Genomic DNA, 26,521 nt, shown 5'->3' with positions numbered 1-26,521 from the left:
CATCCACGCAGGCAGTCATCGAAGGACGCCCCGTCCATAGCCGCCGGCCGGACGTTGGTGTTGGCGTTTTGTACGTGTTTTCGGGCGATCTCGGTAACGATAACGAGGCTCGAATGTGGGTTTATTTGAACATTTCCGCGTGCCATTCGCAGTTCGAGTGCAAGTATATTTATAGTATTTGCCTGGCGGGGACAAGCCGGCTCGTACTGAACAGAAGTACTGTTTTTTTCCATTCGAGTGGCACTTTGCACCAAACTGGATTTGTTCTCGTTACATTTATTGCATCAATGAGCAGAGATAAATATAACCTTTCTGCAGCAAACGCTCTAATAAGCGGCTTATGAACTTCGGTAGCTTGGGTTTTTTACGTCGCATGTACGGGTGCTTGTTAAACAAAGTTTTTGTTTCAGAGTTTTTTTGGACCCATCTCGATTCAATATCGTTTATGTTCCCCCGTGTATTTTCCCTGCTTGATTGGGATTACTAACAAAATCGATTACTCTTACGTAGCGTAGGATTATCGCTGGTGCCACCGATCCCCAGCAAAAGCTCGATATCAAGCGCCGCTTTTTTTGGCCATTTCTTTCAATGTTAGAAAATTCTATCTTATCCATATCAATCGCCCATCCCTAACCGTCGTGTGCTGAAAAACGCTCGCTTCCGTGCTACACGACGGTGGCACGTTGAACGAATGCGTGAGATTAAATGCACGAAATAGATGATTTTCCGGACGGTTGACATTCGATCATTGATTGCGTTTAACCTATCTTGATCAAGTTTCTTGCTTCCTGTTCGCCATCGAATGTACGACGCGTGTCCATTTCCCGTAACGTACGTCGGACACAGAAGAAGTATACATTTCACATTTAACGCAACATTGATGTACAGCTTTCTTTATCGCTTTTCATTTTCTTTCTCTAACACTCCCCGATTTTTTGCTTCCAGATCGAAAACGTTCGTATGATTGACAGATATAATAGCAAAAATCCGACCGTCGGAGTGCTGTACCTTACCGCCACACATCTCATATTCGTCGATCCGGACGCCAACAAGGAGACATGGGTAAGTGCTCCCCAGCCGGCGGTGGTATGCTCCCAGCGGCATAAAAATGTAGCCGCGCATGAATTTACATATCGCTTTTACTTTTATGCGCCCCAGACCATGGCGCTTTTGCTGCCCACGATTTTCGTTCCGATAAAAGATAGCCACTATGAATTCCTCTTCGTGTGGACCAGCGGATGCCGTTCCAATCGGAATGTGTATGCGCTTTTATCCTAGCTCCTTCGTTGCTCCTGTGGGTGGGTGTGCATGTGGTGCTCATGTGGGGTAGTTTTATCATTTGTTTTATTGCCCCAACACTTGATTCAATGGCCGATTCGATCGCCATTGGAGTATTTCGCTTGGAGTTATAGTTTCATCTTTGGGTTATCATATTCAGGATCCTATTTATAGAACATATTAGCTACTGATAAATGTTTATTACACCAAAAATAAGCAATTAGGATTTCGATTTGCTTTTGATTATTGTTATTCATATCTTAAAGTAACAAATTTTATAATTATCTAAGTGTATATGAGAACTACACCTTCAGTCTTTTTTGTCTATTTACTACACATTCTCGGAATTGTTCCAATGACACGTGCTCGTTGAAATACGTGAATGACAAAACAACGTCCACTCGTAGAATGAATGGTCGCTATTCTCGTTTCGTGCCATCTGTTCCGTATTGTTCTATACGGTGGTAATTGAATATACAAACAAAAGAATGCTTGAACACTTGAAGATCCCGTTTGAGAACTTTCAGCGACTTTTTTCCTCGGTCCTGAAAGGAATTTGGTGCATCATTTGTAACTTATGAATTGTCCTGCCCTAGGTGCTGTACATGCACATCGCGAACGTGGAAAAGCTGCCCCTAAGCACCACTGGTTCGCCGTTGCTGATACGCTGCAAGACGTTCCTCTCGATCACGTTCGTCATACCGAAGGAGCGCGAATGTCATGACGTGTACACTACGCTGACGAAGCTGTACCAACCGGTACACATCAAGAACCTGTACTGTTTCCAGTACACGACAGCCGCGAAGGAGTTGCCCAAGGCGGCCGGTTGGGACTACTTCAAGCTGGAGCACGAGTTCAAGCGAATGCGTGTCCCGAACGAGCAATGGAGTGCCTGTGCGCTCAATCAAAGCTACGAACTGTGTGACACGTACCCGCGGCAGATTTACGTGCCGGCCGATGCCAACACGCAAATCCTGCTCGGCAGCTCGCGGTTCCGCTCGAAGGGCCGCTTACCGGCGCTTACCTATTTGCATTCCAACAAGGCGTCGATTTGCCGCTGCAGCCAACCGTTGTCCGGCTTCAGTGCCCGCTGTCTCGAGGACGAACAGATGCTGGAAACGGTGCGCAAGACCAACCCCAACTGCAACTTTATGTACGTCGTGGACACGCGGCCAAGGGTAAGCGAGGGTGTTGGTGTATATATTGCTTTCTTTGTTTGCCAAACCCGAGCCGGTATATCAACCAAACCGTTTCGATTTTTCTCCGGCGTCCGCTAGATTAACGCCATGGCAAACCGAGCCGCTGGTAAGGGCTACGAGAACGAAGCCAACTACGAAAACATCAAGTTCCAGTTTCTCGGTATCGAAAACATCCACACGATGCGCACCAGCCTGCAGAAGCTGATGGAGTGTAAGTGTTTTTCGATTTCAATAATGTAGTCTAGTCGGTGTCCTGAGTCCTTCTGCGCCACCACCGCGTCCACACGACACAATAGAAACCTGTTGACCAAGCAATCGAGAGGATTTCGCTCGGTAAAAATTCGGAACCGACGGCACAATTGTGCCAAGTGAAGCATTACTTTTCGCCGGCGACCGTGATTTATGGAGCTGGTACGAGTCGATGAGACCGTGATAAGCCGTTCCCCGCCAACGGGCGCGCCATCCGTTATCCGTCGGTGAACTGAATGCCCCCTGTGTGCGGTTGCTCTTCGTTTCAGGTTGCGAACAAAAGTCGCCTACCATGAGTGGATTCTTAAGTGCCCTGGAGTCTTCCGGCTGGTTGAAGCACATCCGATCGATACTGGATACGTCCTGGTGAGTACGGTGTCTGGGGAGAAATACGGTTGGGACAAGGAGTGTAATTAACGCTGGGAGACCGGCGGGAACCGCCCGACACGAGACGATTCACACGATTATCTCACGGACGTGTGGAGCGTAAATATTTTCACCGGTAGCATGCCGGCGCGCAACTGTAGCCATTAACTGACGATGCCATTACCGCGTGACAGTGAAATTCATCAGCAATTAATGGACGATTAATGGAACGAGAATGTTTGCAAAAGCCATTAGACCTGGATGGTTGTTGGCATTTCTTAGAACAATGAAATTGATCTACTCACGATTGGCGTCGTTTTTGGTGTTTGAATAAGAATTGCTTTATAAGCAATTGAGTACTGCTTTTTACGTTAAAACACCTCCATATTTATTATCTCACGTTGGCATAATTAAATATTACACAGCCGTCTTTGGCCTGCTGATTCCTTACGCTTAGCACTAAATAACCGTCATCTTGCCTTGGGCATCAGCTGATTCAACTTTTTTGGGTCATGTGGTGTCATTTTCATGACATGATTGGAATCTCGAGGGTATTCTGCATTGAATATCAATCAGTTTGCGTACCTCATCGTTATATCGTCCTTCCGATATGACTTCGTTGTGACTTTTGACCCGAAATAGATGATATTTGACATGCTTTCAACGAAATGTGGATCTCTATTCCCTGCATGTCGCTCATCCTGCAATCACATTAGATTTGGTATCCTGTTGCCATTTCCATTTTTTATCGGTTCGTCCACTTGAAAGGGCCACAGAGTAGAAACGACAGCGTGTATTGGGCTCGTCTTTATGATGAAAATTTGGTCTCCGTTATGGAGGGTTTAATATCAGCTTTGGGTCGAGTGTTGAGTCAATCGAAGACTTTACATGAAATGTTTTGGAATTGAATAAAAGTTTTTAGATTCGTTGCGGCAATATCGCTGTTACAAGTGGTTTTATTTCTCACTCTCTATTACAGTTTCATCGCAAATGCAGTTGATAAGGGCATTTCGGTTGTTGTGCATTGCTCGGACGGTTGGGATCGTACGGCACAAGTATGCTCCTTGGCTGCCCTCATGTTGGATCCCTACTACAGGACTATCAAAGGATTTCAGGTGATTATCAAATTATCATTTAAAATGTAATTGAAAGAAATACACATGTTTTGCTTCACCATCCCCCCCAGGCATTGATCGAAAAGGATTGGCTGGCGTTTGGGCATAAGTTCAGCGATCGCTGTGGACACATTCAGAACGACCCGAAGGAAGTGTCGCCCGTATTCACCCAACTGCTCGAGTGCACCTGGCAGCTAATGCAGCAACGGAACGATGCGTTTGAGTTTAACGAGCGGTTTCTGCTGATCCTGCACGATCACGTCATGTCGTGCCAGTACGGTACCTTTGTTGGTAACTGCGAAAAAGATCGTCTGGATCTGCGACTAGCGGAGAAAACGTTTTCACTGTGGGGCTACATGTCGAACCATCTAAATGAGTATATCAACCCCCTGTACCGGCCAGAGATGGACGAGACAATCAAACCGAATCTTTCACCGCAAAACATCAAGTTCTGGCGCGGCATGTACAGCCGGTTCGAGAGCGGCATTCACCCACGGGAACCGTTGGAAGACTTGCTGATTGCCAGCAAGGACCACTGCACCTCGCTGGAGGATCACGTGCAGCATCTGACAAAGCGCATCAACAGCTTCAAGAACATGCTCTCCAAGTCGGCCAAACGTTTGCAGGGAGGTAGTGCGGCACTACAGTCTCGCTACAACACGGACACGCGCGGACCTATCGAGGTGAACGATAACCGGTACAATTACGATCGGAAATTGAGCGAGCTGTCGGCGGCAGATGACGACCACCCGCTGAAAACGAGCGATTTTTCCTTCTCTAACCTATCGGTACGTTAGTCGCATTGTTACGTAGATTGCAGATTGTATTGATACTTAATTGTCTATCCAGGATAATCATCCGCAACAGTGAAAATGACACAACGCTTTTTACGTTTGCAGATCTCAGAGTACAACAACGAAGTGGACAAAGTGAACGACGACATCAACACGGTTGCCGTCGAGTGGAAATCGCTTCGATCGGTCGTAAACTGCCCATCCTGCTCGATACCGTTTGATCAAATCACGAAAAAGGTATGTTTGGGCCGGTGTAACAGTGGAGCCTTGATTTTAATCTTGGTTATTATCTGTTTTTCCCCACAGAACCACTGCTGGAAGTGTGGTGAAGTATTCTGCGGCCGGTGCATCGACAAGACATTATCATTGCCCGGTCACGACAGCGGCAACCCGGTGCCGGTTTGCAGGCAGTGTTTCCGGGTCGTGCAGCAGGTCAGCCCGTAAGGCAAATGGTTGACGCTCTACGCTACGCAACAACACATTCCCTAACACTAGATGTGTATAGATTTTAAGTAATTCCCACGTGCTGCAGTGCCGCATGCGACCGATGGTATTGTGATGTATAAACTAAAAATCGAACGGACTGCTCTGAGGCTACCAAGCATGTGGGGTAGGAACCGAGCGTGGCAAAGGATTTCAAATTGTATGAACAGTGAGGGATCAGTGCAACATTTGAGCCGTTATAGACCAAAGCAACGTCGGAACGATGATAATACCGTGAAGTGAAAGTGTGGATGCTCCCAAGTGCTCACATGGGTGAAAAATCGGTTAAAAAAGGACAAAATATTAGATGTTATTTAAAAGTAGTCGTTTAAAATAGCTACGGTAACGCTAGCATACCCTAACCTGCAAACGCGCTCACCGATAAGAGATAATGTGACATACACTGTTAAAACTATTTCAACTACGCTGAAAGGATTGTGTAAAGAAAAGCTATCAAATAATGTTTCATAATGAAAACCCCTGTTGATCTTACAAATGAACGCGAGCTTTTGCTTGGCTTTAGACTCTTGCCGGTAGGGCTGAAAGGGAGGCTTTATCGATGGCTGTAATGGAAGAGGGAAGAGACTCGTACTGCTAGCGACATATACGCACATGGTGTGGTAAATGAACCCAGCGTTTGCCAGGGTACGATATAATGTTTATGCATCTTAAGCCGATTTACGTGGCCACACGCGAGATCGATGAATGTATTTTTCGTCATCATTTTACGCTTAATTATCTGTTGGTTGGTACATGCCTTCCGTTTCACAGTATTCGCATTGGTCATGGGGATTACTTTAGGATGGGTAACCAAAAGTCACATAGCTTACTAGCAACCGGAGAACCGTTGGAGAGCCCGGCACTATATGTAAACTGTATGTATGAGAAAAAAAAAATACAAACAAACAAAAAAGACCTATTGCTCTCAAGTAAAATAAACATATTTAATACAGAGTATAGTTAATTTACATTGTCGAATCTTTTGAAATCATTTCTTTGATGACAACAGATGGTTTGATCATATTTAAATCCTTTTACTTCATCAGCAGCTTCATTCTGCGTGTAACATTTGCAATTTTTTTTCATTTAAAACATCTTCTAAAGCTATACATTCGTCAGCCTTTACTGCACTTTGAAAATTATGGCATTAATGAAGCAATGAATCGTTGTTTTCCGGCTAACCCAGTGACACGCTTTCGCGTAACCCTATTAGCAGAAGGTGTCGTGTGTTGTTTTCGGTTACACCATTTAACCGGTGTGGGGATATCCCCAATGGAAGGGGGCCATCTGGAAAGATAAAAGCCACCATCGGATGGGTATTTCGATCAGATGTCATTCGATTAAAGGTGCGGTTGAGAAAGCCTGTCAGTGCACAATTCGCTTTACATCCGTCCTTATAAAATGCTGACGGTAAGAAAAGCACGCTCGGAAGGTGTTCCAAATTTATCATCTGTGTTTTTCTTCTTCAGATACATTATCTACTGCTTTTGTCGATCCTCGCTGGCCTGTTCTTTCACGCACATGCTGGAATAGATCGACCGTCACAATCGGCATCAAAAGCCCCACAAGATGGAACCTCCAAGGACGAAATCGTGGAACAAGTACAGGGTCAAGATGGGCTCGGGCGTAAGATTTTCATTCCCGTGTTCCGCTACAAAAAGAAGGCCGGCAATCGACGCCGTGTGCAAAAGCAGTCGTAGGCAGCAAGCACCACTCAGATAGCGCTCGTGGCCAGTCGTTTAGAGCGGAGGCGCGAATTACTCATCGAACATCGCGGATTTTCCACATCCCGCACGCGCCCGTTTTTCTCCATTTAACTTGCGCCACATCGTTCTCTAGGGGGATATGCTATGTTTGTTCTTTCTGCCATGTGGTGGGTGGGTTTCGTTGTATCTAACAGCCTCGTTTAATCGACGAATGTGCAGCTGCACGTGATGATTGCATTCCGTTACGAAATGACATCCTCTCAGGTTTACGTTGATACTCTTAGTTTGCACCAAATGCACCCGATGTGATTATATAAATTTTGTAAATAAAATAAGCTTTCTATTGACTTCGATGCGTGCTCTCATTCCCATAAGAAAACGATTAGCATGCTCGAATATCATCATCGTTGTGATCAAATTTTTGGCCACTGGAATTGCCCACCAGAATTAACACTTGTTCGGCAAATTGAAAGATCATTAGCGCGTTTCTGTTTGTGTGCCAAATTCTTCTGTTGATTGTTTACAATTGCCGATAGAAGTATTTTTAAACCGTGTGAGGCTTCGCCTCGGTCGATGGCATTATTATTTCTATGATTCGGAAGGCGATGAACGTAAACATACAATTTGGTCAGGGATGAAAATCGCTTCCCAAGCTGCTTCTTGTCTCGCAGTTCACACCTAGTTTGGCGTGTTTGGGACATTTATTAGCTACATGGTGGAAATTTTTGGAACGTGGAGAAGTGCGAATGGCCCTTTTTGAAAACGATACCAAGAAAGATACCCTTTCTCGTTGCAGTTAGTTAGTTTGTTAGTTAGTTATTTAAGAACGGCTTCACCGTATTTAGATTTGAATAATTATTAGTGAGCTGAAAGGCATTTCCTCCCAACAGCCGCCGCAGAGAGCCTTATTCCGGGCTGACTCGGTTAACTTTCTTTCTCGTTGCAAATACTATTGAATTTGCCTTGTGGCTGTTCTCATTTAATTTATTAGAGTACTACCGCTAATTTTTGTATAGCATGGTTTTAGACTAATCATATTTATCAAACGTGAATCCCGGGTTCAGACACGTGCCTACAAAAAGCTTTAATAATTCTGTCAGTTTTTGATGTCGGGGAGCTTTCAAGCTTTTATCTTTTATGAATTTCGTTTAAGCACTAAACACTTCCAAAAAAAGCACAGACAGTCTCACGTAACCGCTCTAAAAATAGCATTGTAAATTGGGCCCGACCCTTCAAAGCTCAGCTTATTTGCCCCATGAAATTCGTGGAAAAGCCGCGTTACTCAGTTCACTCGTATTGCGGATGTAAACAGCAGCTCAACAGCTCCACGAGTACGCAAATGTACTACCAAACCCGGCCCCTTTTAATGAACCTGACCTACGCCAACTGTTTCCTCCGCTTATCCTAACAGAGCCCCCTCTCTTTTCTGCTCCCGGAGACGTGCCTACAATGACGACGGTTGGCAAAGCTCGTGACCCAACGTGGACAAAACCAGTTCCTGGCGGATCATCTCCTAACACGAGCTGGTGGTTCTGTTTGACGAAGGATTTACGTCTCTCGCGTTGTGCCGATCCCGAGGTGACGCTCGACGTCATAGATTAAACGATCGACGCATCGGAAACCCTTGGTCTGGGGTGGGCTGGAGGCACACGACAGGGCAATTTGCGCCATTTGCTGCAAGGTACCAACCGAACGGGCTTGGTCAAGCACATCTCTAGAGGGATGGTCGTATAAATGGGCACCCACATAGAGCATCCATCGGCAGAAAGGTGTGAAGTTTAGTCCAGCTCAGATCAGCGTAGAGTGAGTGCAAAGCGATCGTAACTTCCAGTGTTGAGAACGTATCGAGCAGAGTTGAAAATGTCAAGCCAAACGATTAAAAAGATGAGCATGGTAAGTGCCGAAAGCGGATCCAAAAGTAGAACAATAAATAAGCTAATTTTATGGGAACGTTCACTCCAAAAGGTGGCTATTTTGTTGATGATATTTGGAACCGTGTGTCGCAGTTATGCGATCGACTGGGACACGAACACATGGGACGAGGACAGCAGCACAGAGATGACGGAGGAACAGGAACACTCGCAGGAGTCGCTTAGAAGCGTTTACAATCATCAGTGTAATTGCGATGAAGACGACGATGATGATGATGATGATGATGATGATGATGATGACGATCGGAAGGCTCACTTAGAAGAGCATGGCGATTTGGGTGGGCATTATCATCACGTTGCACATCATGAGACTCGACACAAGCGTGAGATGCCTGCGATAGAACAACCTGCTGTGGAACAGATCGTCGACGAAGAGTCCCTGGATCTGGAAGCAGCTGAGACGCATCTCTTCCGGCCAGTGTTCCGGTACAAGTCGCAGTACACAGAACGGCGCCGGGTGCGAACACCCAATGCAGGTGATAATTTCGCACCTCCGCAATCATAAGGCCCGTGTTGTTTCGTACCATTGCGTCGAAGGGTTGCTGTTTACTGCGCTCACGGTTACGCGTGTTTTGTGTAACACTTTACTTTTAGTGCACACCTGTAAATTACTCATCCCTCCATCTATCCGCGATAGTCAATCCAAATCCCATCCCATCATGCTATGTAAATGTAATAAAAGTATGTACAATTTTTAAGATGATTGTTTGTGTCCTTGCGTGGTTTCGTGGCGTCGTTTCAACGTGCCACAATGTTGCCCCTGGTGGAAGGTTGAGTACGCGAAAATCACAGCCGGGTGCGAATTTTGCACAGCTTGCAGCGATTGTTTAGATTTTCTATTTATTTGTTTCTTTTTTTCTTCTCTCTTTCTCTCTCACGCTCTCGTCGAGCAAGATAAAAAACAAACAGCCGCGCTAGTAAAAAGGAAATGCTATAATTAAAAGCTATTGTGGCTTGTTCTAGAAACATCACAGGCGTCTGTTTAAATTTCAATTAAATATTTATTTTATGCTTTTCTACTCGTTTTTGAATAATATACTTCCAGAATAACGAAAGTATCTGAAGAAAAAATTGAATTGGTGCAGCTCGCATAATCCTTATAAACTTGAAAATAACCAGGCGTCTCCATTGTGTATTGGGGACAATAACCAGGCGCCTCCATTGCAAAACCGAATTTGATTCAAATCGTCTCTTGCAGTAAGAGAACAACGAAGCAATGAACCGGGGCAATAATTATGAAACAATAAAACCACTTAAGATTATTCATGCCACCAAATCGCTCTTGAGAAATTTTGTTTATTGATCAAGTGTGACACAAACGTGTCTCGGGTGTTTTTGTTTCTGAAGCTACTAAATATTTACGCATTTATTGAGTGCAGTCAGCAGCTCAAACTTAGTTCCACAAACACCCAGAAAGTCATCAGATTCGATCGACCAAACCATACCGCCACCGAGCCCATACTTTGCGATCAGATTGCACTTCAACGCGATGCTGTTCACGTTGTCGTAGGAGACCCAATCTCCGTTCCCCGAGGCGTACGCTGCATTCTGAACCGGATCGAACTGATTCCGGGTCCAAGGCCTCTGACAAATCTCGTAATAAGCCAACGTGCCTGCCTGCTTGGTGTAAGGACCTTCCGTCCCGACACCGTTGGTAGGAGCTCCGACACCATCAACGGTTGAATTGGTCAATTTGAACGTTTTTCCAAAAAAGGGAATGCCAAGAATGAGCTTTGCTGCTGGTGCTCCCTTGCTCAGCCAGTATTTTACGCTAGCTTCGACGTTCAGCTGACGCTTATAAGACGTATCGTCAACCGTCGTCGGACCAACGTAAAGCGGAGCATGATGCCGCGTAACACCGTAATTGCCTTGCATGACGTACTCCATCAGGTTGATGTAATGCACCACACTCGAAATGGCAGAAATGTCGTACGCATTGTTACTCGTCGATTCCGTCGCAGCAACAGCAACCGTTAGCAGTAGTTTGTACGGTGCAAAGGCGTTCGCCAGTTCCTTCAGAAGCAGCACAAAATTAGCCTTATCCGCCAACAATGGATACTCCCAATCGATGTCCATACCGTCGAAGCGATACTTCTGAAGAAATGCCACTGCATTACTCGCGAACGTTGCTCGTAGCTGAGCACTAGCGGCCACAGTGGAAAAATTTGCCGTACCGGCATTATATCCGCCAACACTGGCTATGGTTTTCAGGGCAGGATTCTTCTGCTTCAAATTGTTGAACTTCGCTATCGCATCCAGACCGTACACGGGCGGACCAGGTGGTAGGGCGACGTATTCGTCGATGATACGCACCGTTCCGTTCGGGTTGATGTCGAAGAACGCGTAGTTGAGTTGTGTGCACAGGAAAGGATCTACGTTGTCCACCGTGAATTTCCCATTCGTTTTCCGATACGTCGCCCAAGTGCCGTAATAGCACACAACCTCTCCTGGTAGCGGAAAAATGCACAATCATCAGACTAACGGACGCTTTCGCAGTGCTGAGCGGGGTTCGTCATACGCACTGGTTTCCACTAAGCTTAGCATGAAGTAAAATGCCAGCATGATGCCCCATGATGCCATCGGACGAACCATTTTAAGCGATATCGAAGGATGTACTATGGTAGCTACAAGTTAGGAGCGCTACTTTCAGCATGATCAATTGAATGACCTGTATCGACAGCCACAAACGGAACTTAAGCAGCCAGCTGTATAAACATTCGTGTTGCTTTTAATGCTAGATTTTGTTCCTTCCCATCAATGAGAAGTGAGTGCTTGTGGACAACACCTAGTCATTGTTTTCTAACGAGCCCTGAAAGGTGTATTCTGAATTCTTTCGATAGCAAACGAACAGCTGAAATGGCAAATTTTGTAGGAACTTAACAGAAGTCATTCACGCTTCATTGGTGCTTCCAGAATAAGGTTCTTATCCCATATGACAAAACAAAAACCACTTCATACAATTAGGATGATCGTTCCACTACTGGAGTATTAAGCTTTATTCGGTTACGTGATTTGTTCGTAAAAAAAGAGTAGCGTCAAATTGATTGCAACTGCACCAGTTGGCTTGTTAGCCTGATTACAGGAAGAATAAAATTTAGTTCGGGCGGTCGATATCACCGCATTAGGAGTTCCGGATACCGAGTGCCTGCTCGAGCTCGGCTCGTTTCTGGTTCACCTTGGTGAAGAAGTATCGCGATACGGCCTCCTGCGTCCACGGCTGGTGGTAGAACTCGGCACGCCGCTCCTCCTCCGGGTTACCGACAATATCCGTCATCGCCTTGAGATCGCGCGTCTGCGACACGATCCACTTTTGGATGAAGGTTTGTGGATCCTTGGCGAAGCTTAGGAAGAACTCGCGGTTCGTCTTCAGCTGGTTGATCGTCTCAACCGTGTCGTGAATCTTACCGTCCAGCGTCTGTATCTCCTGCTGGCTAGCCGTACTAAGCAGGAACGTGTTCATCTGGTTCTTGAGCGTATCGTCTACCTCCACGTCGATGTCGTAACAAGCGGTCTGCTTGTTCTCCAGTCCGCCCTCGACCGTGATCACGTGATTGATTACGATCGGATCCGGTGGGTGCAACAGCGGGTTCAGTCGCTGCGGAATCTCAGCGAACTTCATGCGCGGACAGCCGAAGATCTGCTCCAGATATTTATCACACGCAATGTACTCGCGCTCGTGCGCGTCCTGTAGTTTGTGCGTTTTGATATACTGCCAAAGGGCGGAAATGATAACTGGGCGAGTTTGCGTGTGCACTCCGAGCAAACGGGCCAAACGTGGATCCAGCTTGAACTGGAGCGGCTGATAATCGAGCAGAAGCAGGATGGTGCATCGCACGTTCCGATCTCCCGGGCGTTTCACCTGGAACCCGTCCGTTTCCTGCGTGGAGTGCGTGCGGTGCCATTCGACGAGATGGTTGTCCGGTCCGTACAGATCCTTGTCCAGCTCGATGACGAGCGATTTGAAGAAACTGGAAAACTTACGCTTGATTTTGGCTGGGTCGGATTTGTTGTCCTCCAGCAGCCGGCCTTCGACGCGTAGTTCCCACGATGCAACCGAACCTTCGGGGTTCGCATCGCCTTCGCTTCCATCCTTGCTGGGGTAGAATGTGTTCGAGATGAAGATACGCAGCTTACGCTTCTGCTTCATCGGACGCTTGAGTGCCTCTTGGATGTCCAAGCGTTTACGCATGATGGTCGCATCCAGCTTGCGCTCGAACGCCAACAGGTCCATGTAGGCCTGAGATTCCGGAACGAGGTCACGCACCTTCTGGGGCAGAATTTTGTCAGCTAGCTTTTTCTTCTTTTTCACTGAATAATCGCTGAAATGAGGAAACAAACCGCGTTCATTGTGGGAACATTCCTTCGACAAGCACGTCGACAGCGTACTTTTTCTGTTGAGATTGGTTCATCGACGAACGGCTGTCGGCGTTTCGCTTTCCGCCGGTAGAGTTAGACATCGGGGAACCCCGCATGCTTCCACCCTGGAAGCCGGGCTGAATCGGACGTTGGTGCTGGTTCTGGGCCGGAACACCGCTTCCACCCATCTGTGGTGGTGGAGTGTACGGTCGCGGCTATGGCAGAATCGAGAGCATAACAAATTATTACATTATCATGATAGACCAGTTCTTCGTACACACGCCCGTCTCATTGAAAAACTTACAGAAAAATTGTTTCCTGGTCCGTACGGGCGCATCACGGGTGGCTGATTGGGTTGTCCCGGAGATGCGGGATACCGTTGAGAACCCGGAACGGAGTTCACATTGGCCGCAGGGAATCGCTGCGACATTATGCAAAGCTGAAGCAATGGATATTATTTAATAATACGGCTAATTCACTGCACTTTTCTAGAGTAATTATACGCTCCAAGCCGAGTTTATTGGCAAAAATTGACAGTTGTAAGCGTCTACAACAAACTAAAAGAAAACAAGGTTAGCCCATTGCAGATCTCAGATCGCCATATTGGAATTATGTTTGACATTTACATGCTGTAACTCTTTTGAAAGCATTAAGGATATACGTTTATGTTGAACACATGTACATTATGTTTAATAAATTAAAAAATAATAATAACTATTTATTTTGTACAATTTATTATATTAAATAATTCTCATTTCTTATATTCCAATCATACCTCAATTCGTGTTTCATGCGGAGAAAAGCAAGTGAATTACAGGCCAGCATATTTACACAGCTTATGCTGTTAAAAAAATTTTACCATAGTTTAAACCAATTTAAAAATCTTATTTTAAAAATATTTAACGCAGAGCTTCATAGCAAAAGACCAACACAAATCTTCAGGGGGATCGTTATCAGGGCTTACATTCCTCGCTTGTAGTCAGTAATATTCCTTGAAAAACATCAGTCTCTCCCTGAGTTTGTTAAATAAACACGCGTTTGGGAACAATTCTCGTAATTTTTATGTGCGTATCCTGGAAAATAATATTTTACTTGTCGAAATTACTGTAAATCATATAAAATGAAAATCCCAACCATTGGATGCATTTCATTCCTTCTTCTTTATTCCGTTACTATCAGTGATTGTAACCAATATAAAACAGCACTCGGTAAGAAATTGTTTCCTTCACCACCTTGTAAATCATTTCTATTTATATGCTGTAAATCAAATTTCTCAATCTGCAATCAATCAATATTACGGCCACTTGGTGCCCTCAATAGATATCCTTAAACAAAACCATTGCATATGTCCTTGTGGTAACCCGAATGGTGGAAAACTCTACTATGTTCCAAACGAACGGGTAAGTTTGCTTAAAAATTGTCAAATGATTTTCAGACGTTCATTAGATAAGTGTTTGTTTTAGTTAAACTGGTTCGACGCTGTAGCGAGCTGCAACTCGCTGGGTATGTCGATCGCCACAATACAGGATACAATTGAAAATCAATCACTTCAGCGTTATCTGGAGCAGTTACGTCCCAATCTACGAGTGCCGAGAAGGAGCAAAACTCCGTACTGGATAGGAGCGAACACGCTTTTATCCGGGGGAGGACTACGATGGGGTTTGAGCAAATTGGAGGCCAAAAGACCCGACTGGGATACGTCCGCAGAAGATAGCAACACACGATCGAGTCCTTATTGCGTTTATCTGAAAGGCGACACCATGAAATGGATGGCGAATGCGTGCGACCGTGAGCAGAGGCAATTTATTTGCGAATATTAGTTGATTCATTAAATGAGTGTAATAAATACCAAAATACGGATCATCGCTTTAGTTATAATTACTCTTGAGAATACAACACACATATCACCCATACGCGAAACAAAAGCTTTTTAGTCATCCTGAAACTTTTGGCAAATAAATTTCTTCTTGTGCGTGCAGCGAAAATCATTCCATTTAAGCGAATCCTTCCCGATAGCGGCACAGTGTTCAGCAGGCTCACTTTCGGATTCACCCTGAGCATTATTCGGTTCACCCTCAGCCCAGCTGGCGTACGTCACAAGCCGTCCGGTAAGGGCCCATCGGAGGATTCCTTGCGTACCGAGATCGTTCGCTCCGATCCAGAAGAACTCGTCGTTTTCGTAAGAATCTTCCTCGGCAAGGACTCCGGCAAGTGCTTCCGCGTCGGCTTCATTCAACACCTCTGCTATTTCCATTCCGATCTCGCGGCAAAACGACACGGCCCCGAACCAATCATTAGTCTGATGGGAGAAAAGACTATACATATTAAACGGAAATGGAGGATTGGAAGGAATTGTTTTTCGATCTCAACTTTACCCTTCTGATTGGAATGTAGTATTCCTTACGTTCCATCGGTTTACACGGACAAAAGCATTGGTTTTGCAAGAGAATATCTAAAACAAAACCGCAGAATTTTGAGACTGATTGTCTTATTGCTGGACATGTATATATACTTACGTTCGACGGTACTTGGATTTGATGGGATATTTTGGCCCATCGGTGTTGTGATGAAGAAGGCCAAAGTCAGGAAAAGTGATACCAAAATCAATCTACACCGATCCATCGTAGCTATTGTGATGTTGGAGAGATAATTTTACGAATTTTTCCAATGTATAACGCTTATGTCCTACAGATCTATGCCATGCATCTGTGAGAAGCAAGATCGCGCACTGTATACGGCTTAGTCTGGTAGTAAATGATGCATGGCACGATCGAGGTGTTTTGCATTCGAGGTGATGATTGGTGATAACACCACTTGCTTGAGGAGAAGTTGGTTGTGGGTCAGCCACTCATTGATAAGCCGGGGATTTCCCACACCACCAGCAAATCAATTTACTTACTTTTCGTAAGCTAAACGCGAAGGAATTAGTAATGCAATTTGCAGGGATAGCTCTTATGTTATTTACAGCAATCAATTCAATATCATATACCATTGGCACATATTCAACTACTGCTGTACCAAGCGTATCGGCAATCACAAAAATATTGTATTATATTTTATCAAGCTTTTTTAGTACTCCAGAGAAAAGAAAAATATCTTGGGCGATCCAAGAAATACTTAATTGCTAAATCTTTTATCTTGAATTGCATAAAGCGATGTGCAACGTTAGTACCTTGATAACGTGTTAGTTTATGCTATGAACTCACTAAACGTGCACTTTAAACGCTACGATGCATCTCACCGCTTTTGCAATTGGTTACTACAATTAACTTTCAGTTCTTTGGCTTACCACGCATGGCGCTTGACTAATCGATAGGAATGTCTTCTTTCAATATGCAACAAATAAAACAAAATTCACCGCAAAATACACTTTTTGGTAAGTTTTTTTTTATTAATTAATCTACACATTTCTGGCCAGTAATGCGAAAACTTATTTACATACTCTTACGAACAAGATGGGCAGTGAAAAAACACGTATGCGACCACAAAACCACGTAAAAAGGAATGGAATCACGAACAAAAAACAAGAATGGGCTCGGTGTAGGAAGAAAAGTAGTTGTGAAACAATTCAAATCAAATTTTAGTAGCCCCCAGAACGATGTCGGATGCTCTTAAATAACTATGGTTTGTTTCCACGCCCGCAGACGACCATCATGGTGGTTGCATCGATCTCGTAGATATGAACTATATAAATACTACACGATAGGAGCTGAAGCGATTTCGTGCTGGGTGAGGAGCTGTGACTGAGAAGAAAGCTTTTTCGCCATCGTTAATGACACACTTCATTGAACACACAATCAGCGCGACGGCAGACCGGAAGGAGCGCGATCGCTTCCGGTGTCCCTTTTAGGGGCTCGCGCTGGAGAAAAAAGAAATTGATGGAGGAACGGGAACAAAAGGGCGCTTTTTAGGATTCCCTGACGACAGAGGATACACAGAGGTGGTGAAAGACAACGTAGCATTCAGTCGGGCGATCGATCAAACCTCACAGATGAAGTACGTCTCGAAACTGCAAGGCGTATCGTTCCACTTGAGACCCTTGCCATCCCGGTTCCACAGCTCGAGGCAGTGCTCTTCTTCGCCGTTCTCGTAGCGGAAATTGTTCGGTTCACCGGCGTTCCAGTTCGTGAAGGATAGAGGCCGTCCGTTTGACACCCAGAAGAAGCTGCCCTCCTCGGCAAGGTCCGTGCCGGATGTCCAGAAGTGCTCCGTCGCCAAGCCTATAGTGGTGACGAGAATAAAAACGGAACTCAACGGGGAATTCTTTGAAGGAATTGAATGAGGCGTACCGTAATCTTTGACGTATTTTTCCAATCGATCGTTTTCCTCCTGCGTTTGTATGCTAGCAAGCTGCATTCCGTGGAAACGACAGTACTGCAGGGCCTTGAACCAATTGGCCTATGAAGAGAAAATGTGAAATGAGCGTTGAGGAATTGCACACTCGTGAAAGGATGATCATACGTACCTTGAAGAAAATACTCAAATAGTAGCGCTTTTCACCGAGCTTTAGCAGAGGCATGGTCCACCGAGGTGGAGCGGACGATTCTTCCACGCAGTTCGGACAATCTAAATGATAAGTAATTAAAAGACTTGTTAATGTTAGATTCTTTCAATGTACGATACAAATATATTGAAATATATTTAGTTGCATACGATGATTTTGTTATTTAAATTTCCATCAAACAAATAAAAAACTGCATTTAAATTTATGTAACATTACCGCCTACATTTATATTCTTATTTCAAAAGGCGTTAACATTCCAAGTAGCTTCAGCATAAAGGATTGATTTTGTAAATTTAACTTGCTAACAAGAAACAAATAAAGTTGAATAGAATGCATGTAATAATTGGAACTGTCTAACAAAGCGTGCTTAATATATTGACTTTTGTAATAGAGCCATTGACGAAAAATGCTAGTTTAACACAACACACAAATAACGATTGTTTTGAATACGGTGGCTAACACGTGGGCGTAGTAGACCACGTGGCGGCACGAGCTTCATCCCAATAGGAAATATGTGTCAAACGGAATTCGTTGATTTTCGTATCCCTGGATTGATAAATAAGATCACTTGTGAACAGGAATCAAACCGAATACAGCCTCTTAGACATCTAATCTCCTGTTATCAATTGCTAATTTTGTTTGAAAAACCGACGTCGTTTTCTGAGTGTAGTGGGATTAACATCCCGAAAATTGGTGCCCGCGCTTTCGAATACGATAGATAAAAACATCTAACAAACTTCAAGCTAGGCCACGCGAGAAGGCCAAGGCCCAAGCCGGTTCTCATCAGCCTAGGCGAAGAAACGGTTTGCTAAATTCGGATCATTTGAATAGAATTTCAATAAAGTCACATCATCTAGATACCACGGTGGAGTTATATATTTCTCGATCGTGTGATGCAACGCAGTGACGTTGGTTGCTGTGGGCATTTTTTGTTGTTATTTCAAACAACCAACGATCACTGAAGTATAACCCAGGAGTATCTAATCCTGCTCCCAGTTGAACTTCCATCAACATGATCGATGATCGTCCGGTGAAGCGACGAGAATCCGTCCAGACGTCGAAGCCTCCGTGCGCAAGTGCGCCTTGTGAGTCTTTAGCGCCTCGGCAGGTGCATTAAGGTTAAGGTCATCCGACGCAACCTCCGAACTGCCTCAGCCATCTACTGGGAGAATCTGCAGCGGGGTGCGCATTAATTAAATTCCTTCGAACGACGTCCCAAGGCTGAGCTCTTCACTCCAACGGCTCCATGCGGTTTAACAGAGTGAAATATTCAAAGGATTATTACTATGCAGCGAACCGAAGTGAAAGGAATCCAGTAGCGGTGACTTTCAGTCACAGGATGGAGCGACAATGTTCAGTTCGCTTCTGGTTCTAGATGAGCAGCCAACGCGAGAAGAGTGGACAAATAGCGATCGTGCGAGGATATCGATCGTTTGTAACGGCTAATTGATCACGGGGCGCAGTATTTGCATAAAATGATCGCGGCATCTGCAGGAGTTGAAGGAGTTCAAATTTTTGACATTTGAACGGTTGGATGCATGTGGACTATCATTGTTTTTTTATTTTTAGTTGATTACCCATTAATGAATGCAAAATATTTGTACGATTTAAGTGATGAGAATAAATAGAAGGATGATTTTCACCTTTGAAGCTAACGAAACGTCCTTGAAGATATTATTAAACAAAAGTACAATATTTGTTAAATACCTATAAAATCTGCCCTTCAGGCAAATCAAATTATCATTGTAAGAATTGTGTATAGTTCAAGTTCCATAAATGATAAACATCAGTCGGATAAATTCAGCCTTAAAATGTTTAGCAACATGCTTTAAGCATCTCATCAATTTAACAGGACACAATTTAATGTGAAAGTCGATGAAAAGCAATGATCGCGTTAATTAATAGGTACACGATGGCTGCAACAGAACAAAAATACCAAAGCTGTTAGGAATAGACGGACAAAACAGACTCATTGAAATATGATCGCATTTCCAGGTACGCCGAACCAATCATACCGGCGATCAACATTCGCCTCCCATCTCATCGCAGGCTTCCTTGGGTTTGATTTCGTGATCTCTGCCCATTAAAGCCGGGCGCTTCTCTTATGTAAGGCTAGTGGCTCGGACGGACTCACACCGCCATAACCGTGCTGAGTGACATTGCGTAATGGCGTCGCGGTACGGAGATAATTCAATTTTGACATCCCCGCGTGAAGACGGTACTCGAAGGCCGACCCCACGGAAGAGCCTGGCCCCGGTGGGACCCCTTTTTACACTTCGCAGCCTCCGGGAGATCGGCAAAGGACGGGCGGATCAAAACACCCGTTTTTCGCGGCCCACTCGGGTGCATGTATGTGAGAGCAGCCCAAATGGGAGTCGCGTCTGCAATTTCCGTGACATCGGTGCGCATTTTTGGGTGGCGGGGTTTAATGTGGGATTAATTGTCTGGTTACGCCTTGACATTTATTTCACGGGTACATCTCGGGGGAAAGTATTACAGGGCTGCACATGGCACGGCACCTTGAGTTTGGGGCTCGTTTCGTTAACCACACAGGCCCGAAATACGAAAAACATTCCGAGGATGAGCCATCGGAGCAAGATGATGCCGATCACGGTGACATTTGGTTTGTTTCTTTTAGCACTTTCTGTCGTTAAGCCCCCTGGCTGAAGTGAGCAGTTTTGGTAACACCGTTGAACATGCTTTTTAATTGCCTACCGTGAGCTTCTTATCTTTTTGAAGATATATGAATATCGCTCGGTTGAGTTGGCAATTTTCGTAGCCGAATGCATTCCAGCGTGAAGGCTCAATTCGTTGGTCGGTTAGACAGCTTCACTAGTCGTGCATGAAATCGGTTTTTAAATGTTAGACACTGGATCCAGCTTTCAGCTTATCTTGCTGCCATAGATCATGTATTTCAGAAAAAAAAAATAACATAATAACCCGTCACCTTGCATGTCATTATGGCCTGCTTCTCAAGACACCACACGATTTATCATAAGATGGATCGCGAACGCGCACACCTTGCGATCGGTCTTTCTGCCCTCGGGGAAGGATGCGTCCATGAAGCTCGATCACAGCCTCACAAAAAGCCTTCCCCATGGTTTCGATGACTTATCAATGACCGCTGTGTCTTTGTTGTGGAGTTCACATTAAAGCTACTCCCTATTTGGGCTCTCCTTCGGTTAATTGAAGCTTTTGCTTCCTCCTGGTCTTTACCGATTGAGCTCTTCGTTTCCTCCCAATCTTGGAGTTGAATAGTGTGCATTCATTTGTACGTTCAATGAGCGCATCGTAAAAAAGAATCCAACATGAGCGTTTCTTGGACACCGCATGGTGACCGATGGTGATCTTGACGAGAATCGAACACCGCGTGAAAATAGGCTACCGATCGAAATGTCATTAAATTCACATGGACACAGCCACCTGGGGTCGCGCCAGCTGGAGGGCTGATCGTCCATCGCATCAAGGCAAAATAGGGCGATAGACAAGCATCACTCCCTACCTTGCCAACCCCAAAATGACACCGACCATGAAACCTCGAGTCGTTACGAAACTACCTCAGTGCGGCAAGGAAGTTGACTTTCGGGGCACTCTTGAGACTATGGTTTCAGAGCTCCGCACAATTGCACGAAACAATCGATCGGTAGACACCTCGATGCGGTCGGCATCGATCCGTCGCGGTCGTATCTGTTCGAAACAATTAACTCGTGCGGTGACTCTACGCTGCTACGGATTATTATGATCAGCCTTCGAACGCGCGCGCGCGTCTGATTGATATGAAGCAATCGATAGATGGATGCTCAGTCGCTGTGGCGCCAAATGCACGCTCGGTATTTGAATACAATTCGACGCTAATGTTTCCTACCATTTCGGCGCAACGGCTACGGTATTTGAGAGACCGCAGTGTCACAATAGTGACAAATGCACGCACCGAGATTGATACGAAGCGTACCGTTTTTATTTGGGGTGAGATCGTTGTGAAATTCCCATGCTTGTGAAGGGCATATGAGGCTCTGTTGATCGCATAGCTCATGGTACAGAGGGAAAAGCTACAACGGGGCAAACATTCAACGATCTCGACATACGAGCAATGGATGCTACGATTACCCAAAACGCATAGAAGAAGTAAAAAAAAAGCAAAATACCACATATGATATGATGCTTAATCAAATCCTTTGCCCACACGGACAACGTTAGGAAGACGGATGAGTGCTTGATGGAAAGGTTAAGCCAATTTATTTACAATCTTGGTGCTATTGAGCCATTCCAGCTAACAAGCCGGTGGTTTGACCATCGAAGATCATTAGTAAAAGCATCGTAGTCATTTTTTTTGAGTTATGATCATTTGTCAGCTCATATGGGAAAAGTATGAGTTGTGGGGTTATTTTGATGGGCAGCAGGTAAGTTTAATGTCATTATATCCTCGGAAAGGTTTGAGGAAAACTTCTTAGAGCTCTGGTAAACTTTTATGATAAGCTCCCAAATATACCATTAAAAAGTTAGATAATTTTTAAAAGAATTAACATCAATAATAATTTAGCAAAGCTAGCTGTATGACATACTCCGGCTAGCCTTTTTCCTATATAAAAACAATAATAAAGTAAAGTGAAGCGAGTTTTAAAAAGCATCCGCTATTCCCACTCACAGGCGGCATGTGAAAATTTGCGAATTTCAATTGAACCTTCCAAGCTTAAACTGATCGTACTAAGATTAAGGCTTGCATGCAAAGGGCTCGCTTTCGGAAACCTCCACAACGCAGCACCAGTACCGGAAGCTTACGACATCGGCATGTTGGCCGGCATTTGGGTACGCTGGATTTATACCACGCGCAAACTAAACCCCGCGCACGCACCATATCGATTGAAATCGAGCGCGACAGCATGGGAAATACGCACCGCTTGTTGCGAGATCGAGTTTCGAACAAACGGAGCGCGCGTGTAATTAAGGTCATGATTGCGAAAGGACATGTAAGTGCGGTAGCGGGTAACATTGAATCGATCCGGCACCACATTTTCCCCATACTGGTGGATGACTCGATCCATCGCCTGTCACCGTCGCTGGGTAACGTAATCCTCCGGCGTCGGCGTAATCCTGGCCCTATTTCCCTGCAACCAGCCCGTTTCGTGCCACCCGTGGCTCACGAAAACCGGATCGGTCCATCGGTGTTCACGCGCGTGCGAAGGGTCACTTTCTTCGGCGTAATTATGTTAATCGAGTCGCTCCCGCAGCGCTCCATTCGTGGCCAGTGCCGGCGCTTTTATCTATGATGTCATAAAATTGGAGAAAGGAACCACATGCCGAGTGGAGCTTGGTTGGAGAGCAAGCTTCCACGGGCGCACTAAACTCTGATCCAACCACCAAGGAACCCAGGAAAATTGGGGGAAAATAATTACTGGTACCGTGAGAGTTGCCAGCGAGAGCCTTCGGGGTTGCGCACTGAATTACACTTTCACTGAGCAGCACGATCAGCACGGCCAGGACGAAACCCATCCGATTCCACCGCGAACGGGACCCAGCCATCGATGGTTGCATGGTGAGACTTTGGCTTAACCGCTTCGAAACAAAACTGGGAAAACGAATCGAACAATCGATCGAGTTGAATCGCGATCGCATCCAAAAAACACACTCAAAAATTATAATCCACTATCACCGCGTCGTAATTCGCAACGCACTCGAGGGCAGTCCGGTTGTGAGGGAACACACCATTCACCACGGCACACGCGCCAACACTCGATTGACAAAAAAAGAAAACTACCAGAAACCAGAAGCGCGATCCGGAACGCGAGCTTCGTGATCGACGACTGCCAAACCGCAACTAACCACGCACGCGCTCGAAAAAGACGCCAACGACAGGAGATCGCTGCTGGCACTGGCTGGTGCATACGAGTCTTTCCCCTACCCCTTGCGAACAGACTGGCCCACCCCCTCTCCAGGCTTTGCAGTTCCCACCGCACCGAACGAACCGCTCGAAACCGAACGATCGACAAACGGATCGCGGCTGGTTGCGTCTTCAGCGCGAGCGCGCGCGTGAGGTTCGTCGCTTGTGGACGATGGCAGTCTTTCGTGTTGCTGCGACGAGCTCAACCGGGCGGGAAGGACGATCACGAGGACGACTGGCTGGGAAATCGAACCGTTTGTCAAACGGTCGAATGAAGGCACCAGCGATATGCAAATACAGCTTCGGGCCCCAGCTTTTTTTCACTATGCTCTCTCCTTCAGCCTGATTTGAAGGCAAACGTACAACGGGAGGGCAAAAAAAAATGCACGATAGCTGGCCTTGAGAGGCGTGCGCCCACGAGCAACACCCGCAAGGTGGCTTTGTGCGGGAGGCTTAGCAGCAGGTTGCAAAAAAAAAACCAAGAGAAACAAAACAACATCGCCCCAGTGGAATGCAGTTTGGGATTTTGCAATCGCTCGCGCTTCGTGTGGCGTGCGTGAATTCTAGTGCCATCTAAGGGCTAGCTGTCCACGGTGTGGAGGGTTTAGTTTTTCCATCGGCGAATCCGAAACTAACCGCGATGCTTCTATGTCCGGACCGGTTTTTCGCTGAGAAGCGCAACTGCAACAGCTGTCACGTCGTACCACTTTTGCTTTCATTTAGCGCGTTCATCGCAAGGCATGTATTGCTGTATTGGACAAGAAACAAAAAACGCGAGACGTCGTGTACTCGATGTCCCAAACCATGCCACTCACGGGGTGCACGAATTTTACATCATCAACCGTTTTGGGAGATGGCGCTTACGGGAGAAAGCACGAGATGAAGACAAGCTCCTTGTTTTATTTCATTTCTCGCTTCATCTCGCCACCGATATGGATGTAAAGTTTTTTTTATTGTTGCCTTGGGCATCCCAGACGCTTCCGAAAATGGAACATTCCTAACGATCGCAAGCGTTCGAATACGATCGCGTGCATCACGATCACGGCCGTGGCGTAAACAACAGACCGATGTGTTACGCAATCAAGGGTTGACAGATTAGTGAACTGTTTTGCCTTCGCTTTTCTTTTCTCGACATGCCTACCCTTTTACGGACATGAAGGTGTTTTTTTTTTGCCATTGAAGAAAGGGAATATCACGTTGACAGGCATGCCGGTTTTCGGCGTGTATGCCGGTAGCCAGTTCGGCCAGTAGATGCGAAACGGATCCTCAAACACCTACGGCACCGACATGTGGGTTATGTTTGGTGTACTGATTGAAGCCTCTCACGCCAACACCCGCATGCATGATGCCGTCGTGACACGAATAAAAGTCCATCGACAGGTCAGCTAGTCATAAATCACGTGCCCCCGGATATTTTGTCGGGCAAAGGCAACGGTAGGGATGAAAAATGATGCCGATAGTGGAACCGAAACCGTAAGCGAATGTTCGCCCCGAGTGGGATGGGATCGTGCACCTTGCACGCCTGTCAGCATATCATCCTTGGCCTGCGATTTGGACCTGATTTCGATTGCCTGGAGAGGGACGTCCTGATTAAAATGCTTCGGCAAGGATAAGAAGCCAACAACCTTCGCCCCGTGCGAGTGAATGTTGAGACGTTTGTGGGCCGTTTTGCACAATGGTAAGAAGTAGAAAATCAGAAACCAAACCGCCAAGGATCATTTCACTTTCATCGCAGGCGTTGATAAATTGTGTACCAAACAGAGGGAGAGCGAGAAGAACGCGATTTTCTTTATTTTTGTCTTGTGCATTTTCCTCTCGCCAGCTCCCGGTCAAGGAGACAGCATTCTTAACGCGTTCCTGCGAAAGTATTTCTTCTCCAGGGCCTACTCTTTGGTCGAGAGAATGTCACCACGACTTGGGCGCTAATTATTCGAACGTGCAGCGGACAAGGAACGCTGAACCGGTTGCTTGGATTACGCTTGACACTTTTCGGCCATTTTTCGGCCATTTAATCGATGCAATCAGGTCACATTGCTGGCCACGGCGGGGGGATTGTTTTTAAATTGAAAGTCACAAACAATCCTCTTTTATTGCGCAAAGTGCGACATAAACTAATTGATTGCGGACAGCCAGAGCAAACAAAGCGTGCTCGGTGGACGGAAGCATGTTGGCGGAAGGGTAATAAATTCCAATTAAATTGGCCCGTTCTTCTGACCGCGTTATGTAACGCGCCATTCCGCCGACATTCCGGGGCTTATTGAGTTAGAAAAAGCGTGTCCCATAGCTCGTAAGAAGTGCGAAGCGGTAGTATCAATTAACGGGCCATTGATTATTCATAAAGCAATCATGTGGTAATTCTTACAAGCAGGGAATTGCTTGGGGTATTTTTCAAGTATTCCCTTTCGATTCGATTCCATGTACTAATAGAAGCTGTTCTTTAATCTTACAGTGCATGTCACAAAAACCGCATATTGGCGAGAGTTGCCGATCGATCAGCAGGAGCTTTGTGCGAGAACATACCACCACAAAAACCGAAGCGGAAAGCCATCAAGGAACGGGCTGTGGTGTGGATAAAAATAGCAGCCGACCTTCGACGATGGTAACCAAGCCGGTCGATCGTTCTGATTCTCGGTAATTCTAGATCGCCAACCTCAACTGCGAA

General features: G+C 45.7%; 7 protein-coding genes across 7 annotated transcripts; 3 read left to right on the top strand and 4 right to left on the bottom strand.

Annotated features, from left to right (window-relative positions):
• Nucleotides 1-1,874: 1,874 nt before the first annotated feature.
• LOC128727624 (myotubularin-related protein 8) lies at nt 1,875-6,443 on the top strand. The gene is made up of 7 exons (XM_053821554.1): nt 1,875-2,456; nt 2,556-2,688; nt 2,996-3,092; nt 4,072-4,207; nt 4,279-4,995; nt 5,107-5,238; nt 5,308-6,443. Exons 1-7 carry the CDS (start codon nt 1,884-1,886, stop codon nt 5,443-5,445), a joined length of 1,926 nt encoding a protein of 641 aa, XP_053677529.1. The 5' UTR covers nt 1,875-1,883; the 3' UTR covers nt 5,446-6,443.
• Nucleotides 6,444-9,004: 2,561 nt separating this feature from the next.
• On the top strand, nt 9,005-9,771 carry LOC128724861 (uncharacterized). The gene is made up of 2 exons (XM_053818583.1): nt 9,005-9,083; nt 9,156-9,771. Exons 1-2 carry the CDS (start codon nt 9,051-9,053, stop codon nt 9,624-9,626), a joined length of 504 nt encoding a protein of 167 aa, XP_053674558.1. The 5' UTR covers nt 9,005-9,050; the 3' UTR covers nt 9,627-9,771.
• Nucleotides 9,772-10,471: 700 nt separating this feature from the next.
• LOC128724860 (acidic mammalian chitinase-like) lies at nt 10,472-11,713 on the bottom strand. The gene is made up of 2 exons (XM_053818582.1): nt 11,644-11,713; nt 10,472-11,568 (listed from the first exon to the last, which is right to left on the bottom strand). The coding sequence occupies exons 1-2, from the start codon at nt 11,711-11,713 to the stop codon at nt 10,472-10,474; spliced, it is 1,167 nt and encodes a 388-aa protein (XP_053674557.1).
• A 394-nt stretch (nt 11,714-12,107) lies between these two features.
• LOC128727401 (brahma-associated protein of 60 kDa-like) lies at nt 12,108-13,907 on the bottom strand. The gene is made up of 3 exons (XM_053821309.1): nt 13,782-13,907; nt 13,508-13,692; nt 12,108-13,440 (listed from the first exon to the last, which is right to left on the bottom strand). Exons 1-3 carry the CDS (start codon nt 13,905-13,907, stop codon nt 12,243-12,245), a joined length of 1,509 nt encoding a protein of 502 aa, XP_053677284.1. The 3' UTR covers nt 12,108-12,242.
• A 674-nt stretch (nt 13,908-14,581) lies between these two features.
• LOC128726967 (perlucin-like protein) lies at nt 14,582-15,297 on the top strand. Its single transcript, XM_053820818.1, has 3 exons — nt 14,582-14,685; nt 14,798-14,877; nt 14,941-15,297. The coding sequence occupies exons 1-3, from the start codon at nt 14,598-14,600 to the stop codon at nt 15,295-15,297; spliced, it is 525 nt and encodes a 174-aa protein (XP_053676793.1). The 5' UTR covers nt 14,582-14,597.
• On the bottom strand, nt 15,263-16,192 carry LOC128726966 (C-type lectin 37Db-like). The gene is made up of 3 exons (XM_053820817.1): nt 15,994-16,192; nt 15,853-15,929; nt 15,263-15,776 (listed from the first exon to the last, which is right to left on the bottom strand). The coding sequence occupies exons 1-3, from the start codon at nt 16,097-16,099 to the stop codon at nt 15,408-15,410; spliced, it is 552 nt and encodes a 183-aa protein (XP_053676792.1). The 5' UTR covers nt 16,100-16,192; the 3' UTR covers nt 15,263-15,407.
• A 760-nt stretch (nt 16,193-16,952) lies between these two features.
• Nucleotides 16,953-23,513, bottom strand: LOC128724859 (C-type lectin 37Db-like). The gene is made up of 4 exons (XM_053818581.1): nt 23,375-23,513; nt 17,943-18,043; nt 17,767-17,875; nt 16,953-17,697 (listed from the first exon to the last, which is right to left on the bottom strand). The coding sequence occupies exons 1-4, from the start codon at nt 23,511-23,513 to the stop codon at nt 17,456-17,458; spliced, it is 591 nt and encodes a 196-aa protein (XP_053674556.1). The 3' UTR covers nt 16,953-17,455.
• Nucleotides 23,514-26,521: the final 3,008 nt, after the last annotated feature.

The sequence above is a fragment of the Anopheles nili genome, chromosome 3 (genome assembly GCF_943737925.1).
Source record: "Anopheles nili chromosome 3, idAnoNiliSN_F5_01, whole genome shotgun sequence".
NCBI classification, from domain to species: Eukaryota; Metazoa; Arthropoda; class Insecta; order Diptera; family Culicidae; genus Anopheles; species Anopheles nili.
Note: the sequence above shows the minus strand (reverse complement) of the source record. Positions and strands in the feature narration are given on the sequence as shown.